General features: G+C 50.4%; 8 protein-coding genes across 8 annotated transcripts; 4 read left to right on the forward strand and 4 right to left on the reverse strand.

Moving 5' to 3' along the window:
• Positions 1-945: 945 nt before the first annotated feature.
• Positions 946-2961, reverse strand: ALTATR162_LOCUS1085 (uncharacterized protein; the record flags this gene model as incomplete). Its single annotated transcript, XM_043308680.1, has 2 exons — positions 946-2347; positions 2396-2961. The coding sequence occupies 2 exons, from the start codon at positions 2959-2961 to the stop codon at positions 946-948; spliced, it is 1968 nt and encodes a 655-aa protein (XP_043164615.1).
• A 444-nt stretch (positions 2962-3405) lies between these two features.
• ALTATR162_LOCUS1086 (uncharacterized protein) lies at positions 3406-5764 on the reverse strand (the record flags this gene model as incomplete). The annotated part of the gene is made up of 3 exons (XM_043308681.1): positions 3406-3634; positions 3712-5585; positions 5639-5764. The coding sequence occupies 3 exons, from the start codon at positions 5762-5764 to the stop codon at positions 3406-3408; spliced, it is 2229 nt and encodes a 742-aa protein (XP_043164616.1).
• Positions 5765-6153: 389 nt separating this feature from the next.
• Positions 6154-7438, reverse strand: ALTATR162_LOCUS1087 (uncharacterized protein; the record flags this gene model as incomplete). The annotated part of the gene is made up of 3 exons (XM_043308682.1): positions 6154-6523; positions 7350-7383; positions 7435-7438. The coding sequence occupies 3 exons, from the start codon at positions 7436-7438 to the stop codon at positions 6154-6156; spliced, it is 408 nt and encodes a 135-aa protein (XP_043164617.1).
• A 1323-nt stretch (positions 7439-8761) lies between these two features.
• On the forward strand, positions 8762-9889 carry ALTATR162_LOCUS1088 (uncharacterized protein; the record flags this gene model as incomplete). Its single annotated transcript, XM_043308683.1, has 1 exon — positions 8762-9889. The coding sequence occupies one exon, from the start codon at positions 8762-8764 to the stop codon at positions 9887-9889; it is 1128 nt and encodes a 375-aa protein (XP_043164618.1).
• A 973-nt stretch (positions 9890-10862) lies between these two features.
• Positions 10863-12288, forward strand: ALTATR162_LOCUS1089 (uncharacterized protein; the record flags this gene model as incomplete). Its single annotated transcript, XM_043308684.1, has 6 exons — positions 10863-11049; positions 11108-11176; positions 11236-11262; positions 11316-11640; positions 11704-11930; positions 11990-12288. 6 exons carry the CDS (start codon positions 10863-10865, stop codon positions 12286-12288), a joined length of 1134 nt encoding a protein of 377 aa, XP_043164619.1.
• A 707-nt stretch (positions 12289-12995) lies between these two features.
• Positions 12996-15027, forward strand: ALTATR162_LOCUS1090 (uncharacterized protein; the record flags this gene model as incomplete). Its single annotated transcript, XM_043308685.1, has 3 exons — positions 12996-13107; positions 13155-14818; positions 14899-15027. The coding sequence occupies 3 exons, from the start codon at positions 12996-12998 to the stop codon at positions 15025-15027; spliced, it is 1905 nt and encodes a 634-aa protein (XP_043164620.1).
• A 126-nt stretch (positions 15028-15153) lies between these two features.
• On the reverse strand, positions 15154-16522 carry ALTATR162_LOCUS1091 (uncharacterized protein; the record flags this gene model as incomplete). Its single annotated transcript, XM_043308686.1, has 6 exons — positions 15154-15503; positions 15553-15801; positions 15851-15969; positions 16024-16161; positions 16210-16336; positions 16387-16522. 6 exons carry the CDS (start codon positions 16520-16522, stop codon positions 15154-15156), a joined length of 1119 nt encoding a protein of 372 aa, XP_043164621.1.
• Positions 16523-20578: 4056 nt separating this feature from the next.
• On the forward strand, positions 20579-21647 carry ALTATR162_LOCUS1092 (uncharacterized protein; the record flags this gene model as incomplete). The annotated part of the gene is made up of 2 exons (XM_043308687.1): positions 20579-21331; positions 21390-21647. The coding sequence occupies 2 exons, from the start codon at positions 20579-20581 to the stop codon at positions 21645-21647; spliced, it is 1011 nt and encodes a 336-aa protein (XP_043164622.1).
• Between the last annotated feature and the right edge of the window lie 1024 nt (positions 21648-22671).

Raw genomic sequence — 22671 nt, forward strand, 5'->3', positions numbered from 1 at the left:
GCTATGTGTGCAGATGGAAAACGAAGATGCCGAAGAAGACGACTCTTCTTCCTCGGCTATCCGCGCAAACTCCTCAGCATCAGATAGTCCACTGGCAACACTGAGAAGTGGCATGTCCTTTTCGTCTGGATTTCGTGGTCAGGACGACGGTCACGACTTTGATGTTGACGAAAATCCATCGCGCATTTAAGGGATTTGTCATGGGGTTGGACTTCGCCAGCGAGAGTTTTCGGTCGCGTCGGAGTTGTGATTGTGGTATTTGTGGTGGATATGATTACATTTATTAGGTGCGGTTTATAGTACCTGACCTAATAATCTTCCAAGGATCTTCAAGACGCTGGTGGGACGTTCTGCGTGGCTTCATTCTGGTGCCAGAAAGAAATCAGCAGTCGAAGAAAATGACTAGTCCCCCAGTTCAAAATAGTATAATCGATTCTTCCACCTACTCCTACTCCTCCACCATCCGCCGTTGTTTCTAATGTCTAACAATAGAGAAGTTTAGTGTTGGGTATATACAACTGCAAGCACAATGACCTCCCAAGTGTAATTGCCAACGAAGGCTTCTGTAGACTCTACATAGGAAACAGACAATCTCAGTATAACGCAAGTAAAAAAGAAAGAGCTATTAAGTAATGGTATATGAAAGATTGTGTAGGGATTTCCAAGGTTGATAAGAAAACTGGGTATCAAGCTGCAAGGCTGGGTATATGGGTATAGCGAAAAGCCGAGCTGAGTATGAGAAAGATAGAAAGATAGAAAGAATGAAAAAGAGACGAGAGTGTTGAACAAACGAAATAACGAGATGTGTGAAAACCGCTGTAGAGTAGGACAGTCCGTGTATCGCGTTCCGTGTATCACGTTACGCCTTGCCCGAAGAGTCCTTTCCGTCCATTATTGACAATCTTGCTGTTGTGCTGTACAGCATCAGATGATGTAGAATGTCGATTAACCCATTGAGACACTGGGATCGTTTGAGCCGACAAAGCCCGTTGACATGCCCATGTCCATGTGGAGGAATTGATCTTGACGACTGTCGAGACCATCCATACCGCCTGACATCATGGAGCTGCCCATGGCGTTCATATTATTCTGGTTCATGGCGTGTGGGTCCATCATGGCAAGCGACTCCCGTCGACTGCTATCAGCCGAGCCGACGTGCTGCATATGAGGCGAGAGCTGGTGCTGCTGATGTGGGCGGAAGTCTTGGTTGCGTGACTGGTTCATGTGCTGACGCGCGGCTGCCCATGCTTGGGCTTGAGCCTGTGCCTGAGCGATCTGAGCCTGGGTGATGTGCTGGGTAGTCTGCATGTGTGGCTGGAACTGTTGTGAGGGATGCGGCGGTGTGGGTTGGAGGGGTGCTCCGTGGTGATGTTGGGGCTGCGGTTGATGCAAGGCCTGTTGTTGTTGGGCCTGGTGCTGCATCTGATGCATCGAGTCTTCCTCCTCAATGGTTTGGGGAGTCAGGTCAATGTCGTCGTCGTCATCATCGCCTTCTGCATCGACTTGATCGTTGTCCCCGTCACCACATACGGTGGGTGGTGCGCTAAAGGGCATGTTGGTTTCGACCTTGATTGGGCTGCCTTGCCTAGGCTGGTTGACAGTAGCGAATGTCTGTTGTGGGAGACTAGCCATAGAGCAGCTCCTCGTGCTAGCATCGCCAGGTAGTGGCTTCTGGGCACCCATGCCGGAGACTGAGGTCCTATTCTCACGGATAGCGGTCCGCCACTTGTCGATGAGGCGGTCGTAGTCCCAGTTGCGGTAGTCCATGCCGTGCTTTGCAAGCTCTCTGGCAGTGTCGGTGCCGAGGTTGATACTGATGGGCGATACATCGGGGGCTCCTGAGGTCCAGCGGTTTGCTTTCAGGTACTCAATCTCCCTGCGTGCGTTTCCTAGTTGCACTTCAGCTTCCCGTCGCCTGTCATCGGCACGGGCGTAGCAGCGCAGTATCTCAATCTGCCAATACTCCTGTCTCGTCTTATCTGACTGTTGTGTCCAGTGATGATAGGCGTCTGCAATGTGCCCAAAGATGCGTTGGGGGTCATGATCGAAGAGTGGCGGTGTGGGTAGGGGTGAGGTGTTGGTGGAAGGGGCGCTCGAGTGCGAACCTGATGGGTAGACCTGATTGATCTGTCGCTGCCGTTGGTAGGCAAGCAGGCGCTCGCGGACCTGCTTATTCAGCGCTTCAAACTGCTTCTGTCCCGGCGGGGTGATGGACCATGACTCGGACGTAGGGAAGGGTGTGGGGGAGAAGAGGGTAGAGGGCGCAGGGAGGATCTGGAGGCACAGCGCGGGGAAGTTTTGCGTGTAGGGATCGAAGTCGAAGAGGCCGGAGCCGGATGCTTTTGCACTACGTATTGTTAGCGTCATAAGGGTAGGTGGTGGGTGAGAGACATACTTGGCGTCTCGTACGCTCTTCAACAGCTCCCGCAGCGCCATCTCGGTGGCGCTCGCAATCTCATTTTCCTCGTTCGTCTTCTGCCTCTGGTCGAGGTCGACCTTTCGCAACTGCCGCGATGCATCACGGCGAGGGTCTGGCGTTTTGGTGTTCAACCGTGAAGGACGGCTGCTGCTTCCCCAGCTGACATCCTTGAACTGCCCCCTCGTCTTGCCAACTTCCAGTGGCTCATCGTCGTCTTCGGGGCTGCCCATAAGGACAGAATCTTCGCTCGCTATGCGCTTCTTGTTTGCAGGCGTACTCGTGCCGCTGTCATCTCTCCGCGGCGTTGATACGCTGCCCTTGGCCTGTCGCCTGGTGATGCCGCCTCGCAGCTTCCGTATCTCGTCGACATTATGGACGCCATCTGGCGCCTTTGGGTTTTTGGGTCTGATGTACAAGTCCAGGTGGCGTCCCAGACTGGACGAGGTGAAGGCCTGGCCGCAAAAGGGACAGTTCTTGTCTTTGGCAGCCTTGAGCTGTGGTTCAGCGGTAGAGCGAGGTGTGGATGATTCGGTTTCGCCCATGATGCCCGCCAGTTATTACTCAGGGTTCCCAAGCTCGAGCTTATCTCGATACGCAGAGTCGTTCATGCGCGCCTGTGGAAGGATTATAGCTACAGCTATGACATTACTATTACGGTCAGAAGGGGTGTACAAGGAAAGATGGGCATAGTGCACGCCAATGGCTAATGAGAGGAGACCAATTGGACGCTGCAGACAAAAGGAGCGACGCGTTGGAGCAATATTATCTCGCTCGAGCTTGGCGCGAAAAGCTGCCCCTAAAGGCCTCTGCCGTACGCAGTGATCCGCGCGCAGGTGTCGCGTTGCCATCTGTGCGTGCAGCGGGAAGCAAGCCCGCCCGAACCAAATGGCCCCGACAGCTGTCAGACGTCGCCTCGAAGGTCTGGACAGGCTCTCACAACTCGACACTGGCGAGACATAAATTGCTAGATATCTATTCTCAGCTGCTTACCGCTTCGCTCGAGCCAGCTTCGCCGCAGTCCGCGCCGCAATGTCCTCGTACTCGTCCATGCCCAGGTCAAGCTTCTTAAGCTGCCCTCTAGTCAGCCGAAAAACGCTCCCCGGAGCTAGCCCTGCCTCCTCATCTTCCGACTCGCTGCTTTCGTCAGCCTCGTCCTCGGACACCGCGTGAACCCCTGGCGCTAGCTTGTACGGCGACTGCCCTTCCACTACGGTCCTGCGGGGTGTTAATAGCTGAACTCTATTATGCTTATTCTCGATGCGCTTCTCCGCGATCGACAATGACTGACATACCTCATGAAGAATCTGTCGTGTGTTACCACGAGCAGCGCACCATCATACTCCTTCAAGGCCATCACAAGACCGAGGATGGTGTCTGCGTCTAGATGGGTTGTCACCTCGTCCAGAATGAGCAGCTGCGGCGGTGGCCATAGAAGCTTGGCAAGCGCGACCCTGACTTTTTGCCCTCCCGACAAGAGCACGAGCGGGACATCCGACACAGTCGGACCATGAAGTCCCAGCCCGCCTAAAACTGCCCGCGCATCCTTCTCCTGTGCGCCATCTCCAATGCAGTCCATTATGTGCCGAAGCGCCGTCATCCGAGGGCTGGAAGACGCCAGGGCAGTGATCTCTTCGACAGATTGCTGCGAGAAGCGACCGATCTTCACTCTCGCATGTCGCGCGATCGTGCCAGAAGTGGGTGCAAGGCCGCCTTCTTCATCACCCCCCATTATCAGGGAAACCAGCGTTGTCTTGCCTGAGCCATTGAGGCCCGCCAACCCTATTCTTGCCCCCGGGTGTATGGTCAGACTGACGTCTGTCAAGATGGGCAATTTCTTTCTTCCAGGGTACGCAAATGACACCTTCTCTAGGCTTACTAATGCGCCAGGAAACTTCAATTCGGGTGGCTGGTGCGGGAACGAGAGATTCACTGGTGGATCAAAATCTGGTATCTCAATCTCCGCTCGACGCGACGTATGGTAGCCTGCGAGATCCCGGTTCAGTTTGAAGCGACCACCTTTCAGACCGACTTGCAATCCCATTCTATCGTCGAGCTTCTTCTTCCTGGATGCAGCCTGCTTCAATTTCTTGTCGTCTCCCTTGTCTTTCGCTGCCTTGATGTTGCCCGCAATCGTCTTTTCAATGTGTTTCTTCTGCTTGTCCTGCGCTTCCTTCATCTTCGTCATATACCTGGCCTTCTTCCATCTCTCGCGCTCGTACAAACTGAGGTTGCCGCGAAAAGTTTCCAAAACCTGGTTACGCAAGACAATAAGCTCCTCAGCTACCGCGTCTCCGAAGTCGCGATCATGAGTCGTTATCAAGACAGTCGTGCCTTTCAGATTGCGGATATACTCCTGTAGCCAGATGATCGATGGCAGGTCCAAGAAGTTGGTGGGCTCATCTAGCAGCAATACGTCGGAATACTGTGTGAGAGCACAAGCTAGATCGCACCTGGTCTTCCATCCTCCTGAGAGCTCCGACACAGGCTTGTCGATACGGTCCTCTTTGAAGCCCAGGCCGAGCAAGACGACGCGTGCTTTTGCTTCTGCCTCATCTGCATCCATGAGTTCGAGGGAAGCCTGCACGCCAGCGAGCAAATCTGCGGCTGCTTGTGTCTCTTCGCTGAGCTTCATAGGCTCGATTTCAGTCTCCTGAAGCCGTTGCTCGGATTCTTGGAATCGCTCTTCAAGCTTGATCAGCTCTTTCCTCGCTAGCTTACCCCGCGCACCACTTCTCCTCTCAGCGATGCGGTGACCTTCTCTTAGTTGCAGCGCCAGCCTCTCGTGACCAATGCGCCTGTACACCCGGACCGGTGCCATGGAATCAATCGAGTTCTCAACTGCTTCACTCAGCATCTTCGCCTCTCGCATATATCGCTCTCGAACCCGATCACTCCGGACAACATGCTGCAGAACAGTTTCACCCCTTAGACTCAGCGCATTCAAATCATCTCCCAAGTCATCTTCCCTCGTCTGACCCAGAAGCAAAATCCTCGTACTCCACGGTATCCCCGGAACCAGACCATCGGCAATAGCTTTAAGGAGTGTCGACTTGCCGGTACCGTTCCGACCCACCATCACATAGTGGCGTGCCTCTACTAAGTGGAGTGTTGTGCGTGAGAGGAGTTCGCGGTTGGCGACTGTGATGGAGAGATCTTTGATGAGTATCTGTGGATGTGAGTATGGATGGCGCGATGTGGAAGGGAGGAGATATATATTACCTCTTTCGATGCAGGTGCATCGACAGCATCGAGTGCGTAGCGCGATTGCTGCGCTGTTACTGTTATGTGGCCACCACCGTGATGCACTTCTGCAAGTGGGGCTGCCTCTTTGAGTTTGCGTACCATCTTTCGAGAAATTGTCGATTGTTGGTGATTGAGCGATGATTCTTGGAAAGGACGTCTGTTCCGATAAACCTCTTGAGAAATGATTATTCGAACTTCAGCGACCTTCGTGCTCATATACACACAAGAGGATACGGCGAAGCAGGGCTAGCGCAATTCTCCGGCAACTCAGGATGAGTCGACACCGCGGCTTTTGATTGGCTGAGCGGAGCATGACTAATGCATGGAGGGAAGGCACGTTCGTAAACTGCGCATCTACATCTCATCACCCCACAATCTCTTTCCTTAGAACTGTCGCGTCCTGCTTCTCAGGAGTTGTAGAACAACATATTCGGCAACACGCTTCGTAGGGTTCAAATTCACCCCTGTCGCTAAGTGGCGCTGCCCCTATTCTACTCGCTTTCCGTGTCCGACCCCTCAAACTCCTCTTGCAACTCCAGATATTTGTTCACCTTTAAAATCCGCTCTTTGACCGCAAGGAGAATAGTCTCCCAATTCGCCAGATCATCTAGCCACTTCCTTCCAAGATACAAGACTCCATACCTCAGTACGGCAATCTGATGTACTTTATCTGCCCACTTTGGAGCCTCGAACTTCTCCTTGAGCGCGTAGTAATCCTCTTTTGTCTGCTCGGTGCGACTAGCCGTAGTTTGTGAGTCCGAGTTAGCTGGCGAGAGACCGTAGATCTGACGAGAAGGGCGACGCTCATTCTCCTCAAAGTCTCTATTAGTAGCCAAGGCTGGGTCAGCTTCTCCATGGAGACTGGTCACACTGTTCTGCTGGGAAAGCGCAGGTATGGTAGACTGACCAGGCCCGACTTATATTCTGCCTCTTGCATTCTCTGCCACGCTGTTCGCTCGATTAACATCGACTGCCCGTCTTATTAGTTCTTGTTCGTTTGGGCTAACGGTCTCTCAGCCTGGCGCGCCTTCGGGAAACTTGTATCCTTGGGAAAGGGCTTCTCTTTCTACCTCCGCAGTCTAGTCCAGCCATCATCGGTCGACTTCTCGCTGTATCACGGCTTTGAGTCGCTCAGTTCTGGCAGCTAGTCGTTCTGAAGCTGCATCCATCATACTATTACTATTTCTGCTCTGGCAACTTGCCGTAAGTAGGAGACTATCGGGAGTACACCCCAAACTCAGCAACCACCGATCCAAAAGCTCGATATCCTCTTGCAACCTTTCCAACTGCCGATCATCCAAGTCCTCATGCGCAGGCACATTTAGCGGAAACGGTAGCCCGTCCCGCCCCTCACCCCGCTCAGCCTCTTTTCTCAATCCCGCAAGTTTCCACATCCATTCTGTCTCCTCCTTTGCAGTTCTATACAGACTCAGCGCTTTTACCGTCGCGAATTCAGCGTCTAGATCGTTGAAGTACGGTGTACTATATACTTCTCCATTTGCTCAGGCCTCCTCCGCCATCTCCCGGCGCGCACGCTCGGGTAAGATAGTCAGAGAAAAGAACGCAAAGGAGAGGTGCGTAGACACTCATTGTGATACCAGCTATGAGCATTTTCAACATGGAGGAGTTGCTTTACTTGAATGACTCCAGAATTGGAGATCTTTGACGCAGAAACATCCGTGCAGACGTTCCTCCGTCGCTAATTGTATGGTCGTTCGAGGCTGAGTTGTGTTAGTTCCAATCAATAACGAACAAGCAGTGACAGCCTGAACCCATCTTGATCTATGTAGTAAACAATCCATTGCGAATGAGACGAAAAATCGATGGGTTTCAGATGCTGAGGTAAATTCCTTTTGAAAGGGTGCGGCGACTACCTCTTGTTGGTGATGTGTGCAATTGCAGGGGAAGCATCAACGTGAGGAGTTAAAGTTAATAGGTTCGCAAGCCTCGCTTGTAAGGATTACGTCGCGTCATCCTTAGTCTCACGCTAGTCTGCAGGCTCAGGAGCGCGAAACTGGGCAAAACACATCGTACTAAGCAAGACTCAATCAGTTTACAGGCTACCAAAACCCTCTGAACAACATCATTCGCCGTTCATACTGCACCGTCATGCTTAATTGGAGATATAGCCAATAAATCCGCTATATTCGTTCCATGTGACTAACATGCACGAGCTGTGCACGGGCCTGCGGCGTTCGGTTCACTCTCTGACCATATGGTAAATCACTCGATGCATACGCGCACATAGCAGTTTTGCGGTAACTCCACTTCATCCCGTCATGCAGCTCTGAAAACGCAACAATCTCAGTCAAACGAAGCTCTTGATCGGTCGTGATATAACGGTTCTCCGGTCGCAGCGGTGCCCGTTCTCCCATCTCGGGCCATCGACCCACTCTTCGATACCCTTTTGTTCACGACTTCGCTTCCATCTCATCCTAGCGGGCGTGGTGTGCTTACCCTGTCATGTCCCTTCGATACCGATATTGGGCAGTTTTACTGCGCCGCATGCATGCGTCCTTCCTGATGATTGTGGAGAACTTGCCAGATACGGTACAGCTTGATCTTCCATTTCGAAGGAGCAAGTGAAGGATTGCAACTCATGCAAACGACGGGAAATTTGCTATTCCTTGTTGCAGCTGCTTTCGCGTTGATTGCTACTGCCAGTCAGGTTGATCCTCTCTCCGAATATCGGCCAGGTGGTAATATGAGCCGACATTTTATTGAAAATTGGACAGGCTCTGACTGAGGTTGAGCAAGGTAGTGATCCTCATGCTGGGAGGATGCATGAAGGAGAAAGCAGCGATGGATAGTACATTTCTCATCGAACCGATACTACACAGTTGACTGGATGAGCGCGTTGATACCACCTCCCCAACCCCACACTTGTTCAACGACCACGCAGTTCTTTCCTGATCTGTATAGTCCTTGCATGGCCAAGCTTGTATCCCACAGTTCGATACCCACTATAAAACAAGCACACGAGTCAGACCCGGCTGAGAGTCCATCTCAACAGGAGCGACGAAGCGACATTTATCTAGCATTCTGTATGATCAAGATTCATTTCGGACACCAGACCTGAACGTTCTTCAGGATTAAATCATGAGTAGAATTCTCATCACTGGTGCCACTGGGTACGTTGGCGGCACCGTACTTTCTCAGCTCATAGCTAGTACAGCACCAAGTATCAAAGATCTTACTTTCGACCTCCTTATTCGCAATGAAACACAGGCTCTGGAACTCAAGAACGCATACGGATCTCGCATCAATACCATCAGATGGTCTGGCCTCGAAGACACAGCATTCATCGAAGACACCGCCTCGAAGTATGACATTGTGATCAATACTGGCTCTGGTTTCATTCCTGAAGGCGCCATAGCCTTTGTGAATGGTCTTGCACGCCGAATCAAAGCCAGCAAACCCGCACCGTGGATGCTGCACATCTCCGGTTGTACGAACTTGTCTGATCGTCCGTTATCGCAGCCCCCTCGACCAATACGAGAGTGGAACGATGAAGCGGACAGTGACAAGATCCTCGACTTTATGAGAGCGCTCGATGAGATAGAACCATACGCGCAGCGCACAACTGAAGTTGGGGTCTTGGAGACTGCCGCTGCCACCGGTGTACAGGCCATCAGTGTCAATACACCTTGCATCTTTGGCGAAGGCACTGGCCTATTCAACCGCCAAGGTCTAGTTATTCCCTTGATCATGATGTACGTCGTACAACATGGCTACGGTTGGAAGCTCAACGAAACGGCGAACTTCGATTGGGTCCACGTCATCGATCTTGCCGATATCTATGTCCTTCTCGTACGCACCATTCTTGAACGCGATGATCACGGTGTCGGTTACCTTCCTTCTGGCAAGAACGGCATCATGTTCGCAGCAGTCGGCCGCACCCTCATCAAGGAGATCAACCAGGGGTGTTTGGATGCAGCTTTCGCAGACAGGATCCTGCCACGCGACGATACCCCGAAAGAAAAGGAAATTAGACTCGTGCCGCTGCAGGAGATCGCCGACAAGCTCACTGCAGGCCATCGCGATATTGCGGAGCGTGGCTGGGGCGGGCATAAGGCTACAAAAGCGGTGCGAGCCCGCAAGCTGTTGGGCTGGGAGCCAAAGAGACTGCAAAATGCTTGGAAGAAGGACTTCTGGGCTGAGTTGGTCGCTCTGAAGGAAAACAGGCGGATGGTGACAATGGAGAGCTGCATTGGAGCCAAGAAATGAGCCTTTGGTGTTTGCCCCCAGAGACCACCAACACTAAGCCTGATGCGGCACTCTATTGGGGCGTTACCCTAACGTCCGAACCCACGAACGGAGATATGGTCGCCAGATTTCAACTCTTGTTTTATTCGCATTCATCTCTGTCAAACGTATCGTTGTCCTCAACTCTTCAACATCCTGGAACCCACACGAGTGTAGCATATACCAAATGGAGAATCGGACATTGCTCTCTCAATAGGTCAGAAGAAGTATTAGATGAAGCTATCCCATTAGTGAGATCCCTTATATGCCGCAATATAGCGAGGTAATCGAGACCCGCATCACATCATTCTTTGAAGAAGAGAAGCTATTAGCTAAAACCCCTACCCGGGCTCATCTGCCATTGGAAGAGTGATACATGATTACCGGTATAGTATAACTGCTGGTCCTGGCTGCGACGGTGTGTGTGCACTCCTCTTCTCTGTCACACCGGCACGGCATCCCATTGGTGTCAGGTGCGTTCCGAAACTGTAGGTCCCCTGCGAAGGATTTAGCTATGGCGTGGGGCACGGGGGAACTTCGCTATCGAGTTAGTGCTTTGTGGAGACTTATGCGGCGTTACCGAGTATATGCTGACTTTTGCGTCAGTTTCTTTACCTAACCTTACAAATTATAAACAGTTGGTTAAGTACGATGGAACAAACTAGGATGTAGCAGTGATAAAGATATACCCGCAGTTCTGACGGATGCACGTAGTTGACTTATACGAAGAGGAAAGCGAGAGCATTGACGACCAGAATCGTTGCATTAAGTCGGCACGGTAAGAAAATTTACAGAAAACGTTATGATCGACTGTTTTTTCCCCAAGCTTTTGAGGCACAGTCGGTACCCCCGAGCGACCTACCAAAGTAGCTCGCGTTCCAACTCTTTTTGCACTCGCATCTGGTCTTGAGATGAACAAACCACTTCCAAGCATCCATTCTTTACGCGCATGAATATGTTGAATATGTCTCCGCTACGAGGAGTATCGCATCAAATACAGCCTCGTGGGCTAGAGAGCGGCACTAAGCAAGCCTCATTGTTTGCGGTCGCCATCCCTTTCAATGCAATCACGACTGTAATAGTCGTTTTACGCATCTATGTCCGTTTACGCTTGAAGCAATTGTGTTTAGCCATCGACGACTGTAAGTCCACCTTCACAAGAAAATCTCGCAATGTTGTTACTGACATGATCGAATCCAGATCTGATGCTCTCTGGTGCATTCTTCACGATCTCGCTGTCTATTGCCAACATGGTTTATAAGTCTTCCCGTTGAGAATGGGACACTCTGGTGATCGAGCCTTAGATTAACTGATATATCCGTTGGTAGGCGGCTGGTACGGTGTTGGCAAGCACAGTAAGTAATCAGAACGGATCTGCCCACCCAGACAGCAACTAACGATCAGATAGCTCTCGAAATCCCCAAAGAAGACCTTGCACCGATGCTGAAAGCAAACCTTGCCACACGTCTGTTATATGTTGTTGCGATTTGCCTAGTCAAGTTCAGCATCCTGGTGTTTTACCGAAGACTAGACCCTCGGCGGCGCACAAGGGTGATTGTATACTTCCTGATGGCATGGGTGGCTGCTCTCTCTATCGTTACATTCTTCGTGCTACTGTTTGTTTGCACGCCACCATCTTTGTTTTGGGATCCTGCGGGCCAGGCTGAGCATCCGGAGAAGTGCTTGAAGCAGCCTACGCAGCAGATGTTTTTCAACATCAACGGGATCATGAAGTAAGTATTGGGCGACCTAGCACGTTGACTTCATGCCAGTATGCTGACTTTAGGGACTCGCAGCGTCATTCAAGACTTCGCTATATACGTGTTGCCAATGTCCATTGTCTGGAAGCTACAAATGCCACAGGGACAAAAGATCGCGCTATGCGCCCTTCTCTGTGTTGGACTCATCGCAGTTGCAGCTGGCTGCGTGCGTTTCTACTACGTGCTCTTCCTTTCGAACGAAGCGGATATTTGGTACTATATGAGTGATTCGCTGTCGTGGTGCAGCATCGAGATCTACGCGGGTATGTCTTCCTTCTCTCTTCATTACCCTTGTTCTAATGCTGATACAAAATGATTGTAGCCATCATATGTAGTACCACGTCCACTTTCAAAGTTCTCCTCAAGACACACCTTCCAAAAATGTGGAGCAGCGCCGGGGGTCACGAGAAGGGTCCCAGTAAACCTCATGCACGGTACAATGAATCGCATAGCGGACAGTTCGAGATGAGGCCTTTCGGCGGGGTATCGAACAAGTCCATCAGTAATAGGAAGTACGGGATTGAGGGACTCACAGAGATCGGAAATGAGAGCGAAGAGGCCGTCATGCGGCCTGAAAGCAAGATGAGAGCGACTATTGCTATATCCACGTCGAATCGATAGCGAGTTTGGGAAATTCGCGTTATCAATCGAAGCTGGATAGCTTAGTCCTGAGCATTGAGAAAGCTACAAAAAGACCATTCGCTCAGATTCCTGGAACCCAAAAATCGTTAAGTTCAGAATTACGCTATTGAAGTAGCTTCCTTGTCTCGAAATACTTACCGTTGCATTGAAGACTATGAGCCACTCATATGTTCCGGGAACAAATAAATACTCATACGAGAAGGCAAGCTGGGCACTTTGGCGATCGCATATCGTGCCTGCTCCGCATTGCATGGTTGAGGGTAGAATGATGTTTCCTCAAAGTACGACCTATCAGAAAGGAACGACTAAATCAACAAATGGGCAAGCAATCGGAAGGTTTGTAGTTGCGCTCGGTCCATATCGCTGCCTAGTGGCGGATATCAGGGGTGGTTACGCCTTCCCCTTTCGGTCCTAGGGCGGCACGCCTTACATTCGCCCTGAGGCTGCAACTCTCTCCGTTCGGCTCATCAACGCCTAGCGGCTTGAACAGTCATGTATCAATGGCTAGGGTAAGATTGAACCGGCATGCCTTGCGTATCGCAGCCTGGCACAAGCCCAATTGCAGCCTAGCTCGTGGTGCACCATTCCTGTCTTCGATACTACATATACAAAGACACAGTCCAACGATACGTTGTCAACAATTCATCTCATCATTAAAGATTACTGCCGCTACAAAACAGGAGACAATGAACGAAAGTCTACTCAACATGGATATAGATGCGGCGGAGAAGCACGCGAAGGACTGGTTCGGTGACCATGCATCATGGAGTCACGAACAGCTGCTAAATCTCGTCTATGGTACTACACCTTCAAAAACCTCATAAGCATATGCTGACAGAAATAAGAGGAGGATCTTATAACGGTGCGACATGTGCAGTCATGGGGCTTCTATGCTATGGGTGGCCTTCGACCTGGTGGTGGCCGCCCGTCTTTCCCACTCTTGACGCAAGAAGAATGGGGCCTTCTGAATAGTCCATACAGCCAATGGGCTCCTGCACCGTATAACAGGCTGAACCAGAGTTGTATGGACCGCATCGCACCGCTAATAATGAGGCAAGAGATCAAAGAACTCAAAGACTCGCCACACGTTGGTTTCCTTGCACGTCTACGTCCCCTCAAAGCAAAGCTTTTGCTTGGTATGGTGCCGATCAGCGGAGACCGCTGGTTGGAGCGTAAGATGGATGACCCTGCCAATTACCGGAATCTCTTCGAATCGATCAAAGACATCAACTACATATTCGACTGGTACAACCATGACGAGGTTCAAAACCGGACACGCGACGCTTTCAACTGGATGGTGGATAAGTATGTCGAATTCGAGCAGGCAGCTAACCTTCGGCGCGAAAATAACGACATTAAAGAGAAACTTGACCTTGCAGGCATGTGGGCGGAATACTGGAACGATATGATGACAAATATGTCGGAACGGACGCATCAATGGGTTATTGATCGCGTCGACGACGTCCAAGCGCGTGCTTTCGCGCGGTACCAGGACGCGCTTAAGATTGCTGGAACCGACGAAGCAGCTATAGGTGAAGCAGGCAAGAAGTATTACGAGTGTGTCCAAGACCTCAGAGGCATGCTCACCAGACTTGACTACACCGTTGGCATTCCAATGACCGGCTTCAAGGGATACGCGGTCTCCGACGCCATCAAGGACCTTCCGGTAGCGCAGAGACGAGATGTCTGGACCAAGATGATGGGAGCAAAGTCATTCAAGCATCAAATGGCTATTCTTGATGCGCAGGACAAGGCTGAGGCTGAGGAAGCGTCCAACCGACCGTCCCTGGTGGACAGTATCAACATCATGAAGCAACTCACGAAGCCAGCACATCCAAGATTCCGTAACACCGAAAACCTGATTGGTCACTACGAAGAGGGAAAGAGGAACCGCGACGAGACTCGACTAGTCCTCTGTGGTCCACCGAAACCACCAACTGAAGAACAGTGGATCACAATCCTACGGGAGCGCATGGATTTCTACGCAAAAAACCCACGAAACGTAGAGATCAACCCCGACGCGTGGGGGTTCGTGTGCTACCGCCTAACATACGACCAAACCGACGAGCAATGGGCAACCTTCCAGGAAAAATTCAGTAAGGATTTCTTGCGATCTGGTAACTGGATCCAGGGATTCGACAACATTATCAGTAAGCATGGAATCAAGTTCATCGACGGCCGAGACTTTGGAATTGCGGAAGGCGACGTGGGGGCTGCAAAACGTCATTTCAAGAAGACGTTCACCATGCTGCCGGCACTCGGGCGTGTGTGGACTCTAGATTTCCTCGTTGTCGATAAGCAGGCATACGCGTCGCATATCGATCGATTCGATCCTACGGCGGAAGAAGTTCGGCCTCCACCTCCATATGGCCCTGGCTTTGGCTGCAATGGTGGGCATGTTCGTCTTGTGGATACGACGTATGACCAGCTTTCGCAAACTATGATTGATGCCCTGTCTCCTGGGTACAAAGGGGAGATGAAGGTGTTGTCGAGTCTGCTTCTGGAGGAGGTAAGTTATGACTGTACGAAATGCATGTGAGACATATACTGACTTCGTACCTTCATTTTTACAGTTATACCCACTCCTAGCGACTCTTTCTGTCCGCCCGTCTGGCTTATGGCCGTGCGCACGATTGCACCCAAGGGAGGTATATGTGGGGACTACGGACGCTTCGCAAGAAGGTTGGTGGGAGTTTAATCGCATTGATCAAGCTATGATGCAGGGGTTTTTCGAAAGCATGAGGGCGAAGAAAGCTGACCTTCTCGCTAAGAAGAGTTGAGCAAATATACAGAACGAATATTAATAGCCTTTTCCTGTTCAACAAGGCTAGTCGAAAATCGAGCTCATCCACTGAATCCGGCCGCAGCGCAGATTCCAACGCCATACGTCGCCCCATCGCCAGCGGCAGATATGAGTGATGGTCTGCCCTTGCGGCAACTTTTTGTGATGCATGAAACGGCATCATTCTTGTTTGGTATAACGTACTGCGTGCAAATAAGGTTGGAGAATTTCCAGAATAGACATCCTGCGTTACTACCGAAGCAGCGATAGCAGCAGTCCCTCGCGCTGCCAGAATCCGACATCACACCCCAAGCGGAACCGGGATAGTCGGGTCGGGTGGATGTGTAGAGGACAGGGTCGGCGCAGGGGTCGGCCTGAACAGTTTGGGTAGCGGTGGCTGTGGAAGTAGTCGCTATAGAATGTTAGCAAAGCTGCCAGATGATCGGTATCATATCTCTTACTGGTAGTAGTAGTTGCGACTACAGAAGTCACAGAGTGTGTCTCAGTGATTGCAACGATCGTTGTTGAAGAATCAGTCGGGACCGCAGAAACGACAGCTGTTACTGTTTGCAGGACATCGGAGGTTTTTGAGTCGTGCTTGAGTACCGTGGTAAGCCTGACCTGCGTCACACGTACAATCGAGGTGGGTCTGGTAACCGTAGTTGTCGTCGTGGTTTGACCGCACGTAGTCGTTGTTGTGAGGTAGCATGCTATGACTTCATTAGCTTCCTGTTGATCTCCGAGCAGTCCTCGACATACAGCAGTCACGGGGAATTGTGTCCAAAGCTTTATAATTGTTTCGACGTTTGCGGCCCACGGGCGTGGCAGCAGCGCATGTCTCCTGCTGATAAGGTAATGAGGTGATGATCGTAGTTGTTCTATGTTGATCAGTCGCCACTCATTGGGTCAATCAACAGGTAAGTGGGACGTACGCAGTCACGGCCTGGGTCGCTGTTGTTGTTACAGGAACAACCAACGTTGTCTGCGCGGTGCTCGTGGTCGTCTGGACCAAGGTGGTGTGAGAGGTCGTGGTGCTGGTGACAGTTTTCTGGACCGTTCTCTGTACGTTGCTGGGAAAGTCAGTGAAAAGTCCAGCGCAAGTTTTGCCAGTTACGTACGTTGTGACAGTCGAAGAGGCTGTTTGCGTTACCGTGACAGTCTGAGTTGCTGATGGTTGAACAGTCAATGTCTTGGTGATTGTAGACTTGGGCTTAGAACATGTTGTCAACCTTAGACCAGCTTTAGCTGTAGAAGTGTAAGCATCTGCCTCCTAATATTTTCCTGGACAGTCATACAGATGAGCGACGAGCAGGCTTTGGCTGAGGCTTTAGGAAGATTTATACAAGATTTGGGCTGGAGAGCGCAGAAATCGCCTGCATCTGCAAACCCAACACTGGCGAGTACAATGGCAATTGCTGAAGAAACCTTCATCCTGACTCAATTAAGACACTCACGCTGTTGATGAACAATGAATGGCGCGTCTGACGGTCTTATAGGATTTTATTGCTTGATGCACAGATGAACGAACGGTGCATGCCTGCGGTATTGAGACTGCATACATCTATGCCAGAGAGACGCTATACTGAAAATGATTGAATCAGCTCTAGAACCCCAAGCCTCCGACCAGAAGCAGAGTATTTTATTCGAGATCGCAGCCTCAATTGGTATCGTATAGTCTTGCGAAGAGTCAACAGAGCCACACTAAACCGCATCGGGTATTGTCGCGCGAATGTGGAGATAAAGGAAAACATAGTCCACAATCTAGACGTTCGGGGTTGCCGTTGTGCGCAGTAGGCGAACCTTGTAGCTCGAGCGTGCTAGGTCGGTTGTTAAGGGGTCAACGACAGAGTAAGGCCGAATCGCTAATTGGTCAATCGGTAGTCTATTCGCAGGGCAGTAGCGCGTAATTGGTTGTTGAGTGTTATAATCAAGATGGTCTTGTTGTCGTGTAGATGGGACAACAAGTCCTGAGTTTCGTACTCCTGAGCTTACCAACTAGTGCGAAGCTAGTGGAAGGAATGACGCAATCGCGGGTTTGCGAAAGCACCAATCTCGACTCTTTTGATTAGTGTATCTTGTACAATTACACACGTTATCAACTAAGTACAGTTGTCGCATCTCTCCACGAGTAGCATTGCGGAATTTCGAGACGTGCTTGGGTGGATGGGGTCCAGGTACGTGCATCGATGATATATACACAACCTGGCTGTCATGCATGCGGAGACCGACGTACCATCAATTCGCAGTGGTTGGTACCTGTTCTACACTGGGAGTTGAAGATTCCTGTAGTAATGGTGATGATAGAGGCGGATAAATGCATATTGTATAAGGTAGCATGCAAAAGCCGAAATTGGATCTGTTTTAGGAGTAGTATAGAAGCAATAGTAGTTGGTCATGCTGTTGGAGGAGTGAGACTTCATGCTCGAACCATGGTCGTTCTGGTTAGTCTTTTCTGTCAGCTTGTCTCTCTTCTGGCAGTTTCGTGAATAGACAGGGCTTGGCCTTCACGTTGCTTGGCGGTAACATAGCCACTGAGCTGAAGTGGCACAGCCATATACTGCAATAGAAAGAAATGCGAGTTCGCAAGCCGTGGTTTGGTACTATTACGTATGGATGGTTATGATTGTACTATGGTCACGTGTGCGGCTGAAGAAAGCAGTCCGGCTTACGATTACAGTATTGTCACATGCGCAGCCAGAGGTGTTAGCACGAAGATATTGCAAGCCGGCTGTAGTGCGCTAGATTGGGAACCTTTTATGGTTAAGGAGGAAACTAGCATTGCCAGTTACCTAGTTAATGGAAAGATCTAATAACCTCGATCAAGTTGCTTAGCAGCGCGATTACGCTCGCGTGATGTTGCTGATTGCACGTTTACTCTGGTGTCTCACTTACTGTTAGTTCAACATCTACATCTCTTCTATGACAAATCTAAGTTGCGGTGTTGCCAGGCGTCATCATCACTGCTTGGCTCCGCTGACGGAAGGCAGCTTGTCTAGGATCGCCTCAAAACTACATTGAAGTCGCCTAATGTATGTTCCACAGGTCCAATGGATCGAGACTTAGCCGGTTTCTGGCCTATAATTGGTGCAAGAACAATTTGGTAGCACGTGAGATCAATAAGACTAAGGCTATGCGACTATGGTAATCACTTTTTCCAACAGCTTCCCCACAGTACTGTCTACCTAGGTATGGTTCCAATACCAACTTGGTTTCGCATCCTGCCCAGCTCACTCATTGAGACGATGTTGTCAATTATGGATTTCTACCAGGACCGGTTCAGCTCACGTTCAGCTCACGTTCAATCTGTGTGGAGCTATTTCCGCTGCTTGAGCAAATTGTCCAGCCGCAGCTGTACGCTTCAGACTTTGGTTCCTAGTCGACCAAGATATGGCGACCAATTGAATAGGAATGATCTCACTGTTGACACTGTCTAGCCCTCTCCTTAGTGATCATCGCCACAAACATCTTGGAGCACGCTAAGGCACAGTCGGAGCGGATGTCTCGCATTCCACGCGCTGCGGTCTGTGAGGGAAGTGAGCATACAGCAACACTGGGTTGAAGTGCTGCACAGCCTGCAATGTCGACTATATAATTGTGACATTAGAACCTCCTACAAGATGCATCATCAACATTCTCATTAACATCAACATTTTCACTGCAACTCCATCATCTTTCTCTTCGAACTATCAACTTCTCGTTGCATCTTGTCCATTAGCCCTCAGTCCTCTTCACAACTTTCATCAAGTTTATATTCGCCCGACTTCTCCATTCAGTTTCCAAAACTTTAGACGGACTGCCAGACACTTTCCAGCCATGCATTTCTTCACATCCGTCTCCTTGGTCTCCGCTTTCTTCGCTCTGAGCAGCGCCTCTCCAACACTGAACGAGCGATCCGACGAATTCTGTCCCGGCATGTTGTATTACAAGCCTAGTGATGCCCAATGCCCCAGCGGCTTCCTTGGCTGTGTTGCAAATGCGGATGGAGATAAAACCTGTGGCGGAACCAAACGCTTCTTCAATGACTGCTCTGGCGGCCCAGGTCTGGGTTCGTTCTACAACTGCGCCAATGGATTTCGAGGTTGCAGCACTAATCCTCGTATTTGCGACACCAAGTCCTCTCCCTCGACTCCTTCGGTGACTCCGCCGTCAAACCCTCCTCCTACTTCTAAGACTTGCCCTCCAAACACTTGGTATGCCGGACCTAATGAGTGTCCCAGCGGTTTCGTAGGATGTACTGGTGAAAACAAGTACTGTGAAGGCCCAAAACGATTCTGGGGCACCTGTCCTCCGGATCATGGAACCTATGTCGTCTGCAACGGCTTTGTTGGTTGCACGACTGATAAGAAGATCTGCGGTTAAGATTGGACAAGAACTTGTTTGCACGGGTGAACGCACTGTTAATGTCTCGGTTGATGGAGGTGTTGCCTATCTACGTTCCTTACAGCCTGTTAGTTTCTTCCTTTGTTTTTGTTTTTGTTTTTGTTTCCCTTCTTTTGACCAACGCTCTTTACAACTGCACGTATGTAGTGATTGCTAGTTAAATCTAACCATATTTCATCCTGTAATCGCGAACGTACCAATGTTTAAAACCTTCTTTTGTCGCATGGATCCTAAGAGTGTGGTTATATTGAAAAAAACCCTCAAATATCGTAGATTTGTTTACGACAGATCAGCGTCATTTCGTCAACTTCCTTATACCTAATTTTACCGATGCCCATATCGCCTGGCATCGACTCAGATCTGCTTTGCAAAGTACAGTGTCAGAATATTTGTTTTAATGTCATCCGCACAGCCTCAGCAGCAACGCGAACGATAGCTCTGCAGCTAGTGATACGTGTTTCGACGCGTCGCGCCCGTCGATGACTCAGTGTGGTTTATGCGTTCCATGCCGGCGAAGCTGTCATATAGAACCCTGAAGTCCACAGCCTTTCAGCTTCTTGTCGCAGGTGATACGTGTGCGCCACGTTTGGGCACGCAAGGAAAAGGTATCGTCAAGTAGACGATTAGATGGAAAGGAAATCGCCACCGGACTGACAGATCCGGGGGTGGCCTTTTAGCGCCCGCACTCCTCCCGCAGGCTAACCCATTGCTTGCTAGACTACTTCTCCCCAACCTCCACAAGTTCACTTGCTGCATCCGCACCATCATTACTCATGCTCACTTGTCTGTGATCCCAACTCGTGCCAACGACTTTCGTTTTGTCTTAGTGATGTGGTAGAAGCAGCGGCCGTGAGATAACTGAAGGCTTCGTCAGATCAAGCCCTCGTCATACCTGCCGTCTGTTCCGACTATCACTATCATCGGCACCCATATCCGAACAGATCCACTATCATCGCCTCGCTAAGCTGGTGACACTGGTCAACGTCATATGCGTCAGGGATGCTTTTTTGTCAAACTTCCATGTAGTTAAATGATAGGGTTCACCCTCAGAGTTTGATGCGAATCCCATCCTACTTCAGCCATACACTCCATCCTACTCAGCGTGCCATGTCCGGCATCAATATCACAAACGAACGAGACTCTTACCAAGCCGTCTTCGCCCTCGATGTCATTACGGCAGCGGGCGCCTTAATTCTCCTCGGTCTAGCATCCAGACCCACATTCAAGCGCATCAAACAACGACGCTTTACCGCACCCGGCAAAGATACCAGCGCGCGCGATGGCCCACTCAAGACAACGTTAGGAACATACCTCTTCCTCTGGCCGGCACTGCTCTGCCTCTTCGTCGCCTACGTCTGTCGCTTCACATCCGACCTCCTCAAGACGAGTGGAACGATCGACTATGATAACGATTTAGGTTGGAACGGCCGGCGCGCCTATACTCTTACAGGTAGCGACTATGCCTCCAGCATCTCAGCACTTACCTTCACAACAACACTTGCCACCATCTTCTTCACTGTGCTACTCAACGGCGGAGTCTGGATTCATTCCAGTCATGTCCAAGAAAACGGCACTGGTATCTCGACGCCGAAGACCATGTCACGTATCTGGAACACCTTCATTATGCTGGCTATGTTGGGTACTGGTCTTGCAGCTTGGGGTTTGGGTATGGAGGCACGCAATATCAGCACTGGCAGCTCGGGCCCGGATGCACTCTTGTCTTGGTCGAATGTTATGAATCATGACCGTGCGACGAGGATCACGTATATCGTACACGAGGCTATTGTCGTTGCGGCTAGTTTGAGTGTGTCGATCGAAGTGTTGAGAGAGTACGGGACTACGAATAAGAATGCTCATGGTGTAAGTCTTTTTCCTGCTTCGCAGCGGATTATATGGCATTGGTACTAACATCCTGCAGTCACCCGAACGCAACGACCTCGCTCGTTTCGCTTTCGTCGTCGTACCCCTTATTTGGCTCCGCGATATTTTCATTGTCTACGATATCATTCTACTTTACGTTGACACCTCAGGGTGGTCGGAGAATGCTGTTTTGGCTACGACGTTTTTGCTTGTCATCTGCAGGCAGTTTGCTAACTTGGCCATTCTGGGGATGGTACTATGGGGCGCTTGGAGGATGGGACGAAGTGTTAGCCTGTTTGGAGGAAGTTACGCGTGAGCGAGACGCTTGCTTGCGTAGTTAAGTCGTCGTGAAGATTGACCTAGCGCATTCATTAACTAGAGTTTCTTATTTGTATATTTAGGCGTGTAGAGAACATCAGCAGAGTGCATACAAACTCTTAACGAATTTGTGGTTATGTCATGAATCTGGTTCGTACTCGTGATGTTGTGTTCCACAATTATATGCTACCAGCACTAAACAGCAGTGCTATGGTAGGCAATATACGATAGCTCGACTCACGCATGCATACCCGTAGAAGCGGAAGCGAAAGTGAGAGAGAGACAGCCCTACGAGCAGCTAAAACATTCACAACGTCAATAGATCTGATTACACTGCAAATCAACCATCATCACTTCCATACTCTCAATGGCAATGATGTACTCTTCCTTCACTGCCCTATCGACCCACAGGTTCTACCATCACTCAACCTTCCCGCATCCCCAGACCCATCAGTCGTCATGGCAGCCATGAACATGATCGACCTGGCCAACCAGCTTATGGACGTCGACGTCGAACCAAGCAGTCAGCCTACACTCACCACCAATACGGCCGCTCGAAGCGAAGAAACGCAAACGGCTCAACGACGATGAAGAAACATGGCGGAAGGGCCAACACGCTCTCGAAACAAGTCTCATCGCTACCACATCACCTTGAACCCTCGCACTAAAATATGCCGGTTGGACTAGAGCACAGGGATTTGGTACCATTTGGCTGGAATCTACCCCTTGCCTATGTGGAGGAACTGTCGCAATTCATGTGCGCGGAGATTGTACGGCGAGCTTCCATCCAGCATTTCCAGCCCACCCAGCCCTCGCTACATGAGTCAAACACTTGGAAACCACCATTTCCCCAGCGCTATATCCACAAGTCCCTTCCTAGGCTAGCGATGGAGAGGACGGCGGAGCGAATGATTTGATTAGAACAGCATATGAGAGAGTTAGGGTACGAGAGATTAACGTGAGCAAACTGAAGCAGGCGCGTGATTCAAGACTAGCAAAAGAATTGAGCGGCGGTACTCAAG

This window comes from Alternaria atra (assembly GCF_907166805.1).
Source record: "Alternaria atra isolate CS162 genome assembly, contig: 21, whole genome shotgun sequence".
Classification (NCBI taxonomy): Eukaryota; Fungi; Ascomycota; class Dothideomycetes; order Pleosporales; family Pleosporaceae; genus Alternaria; species Alternaria atra.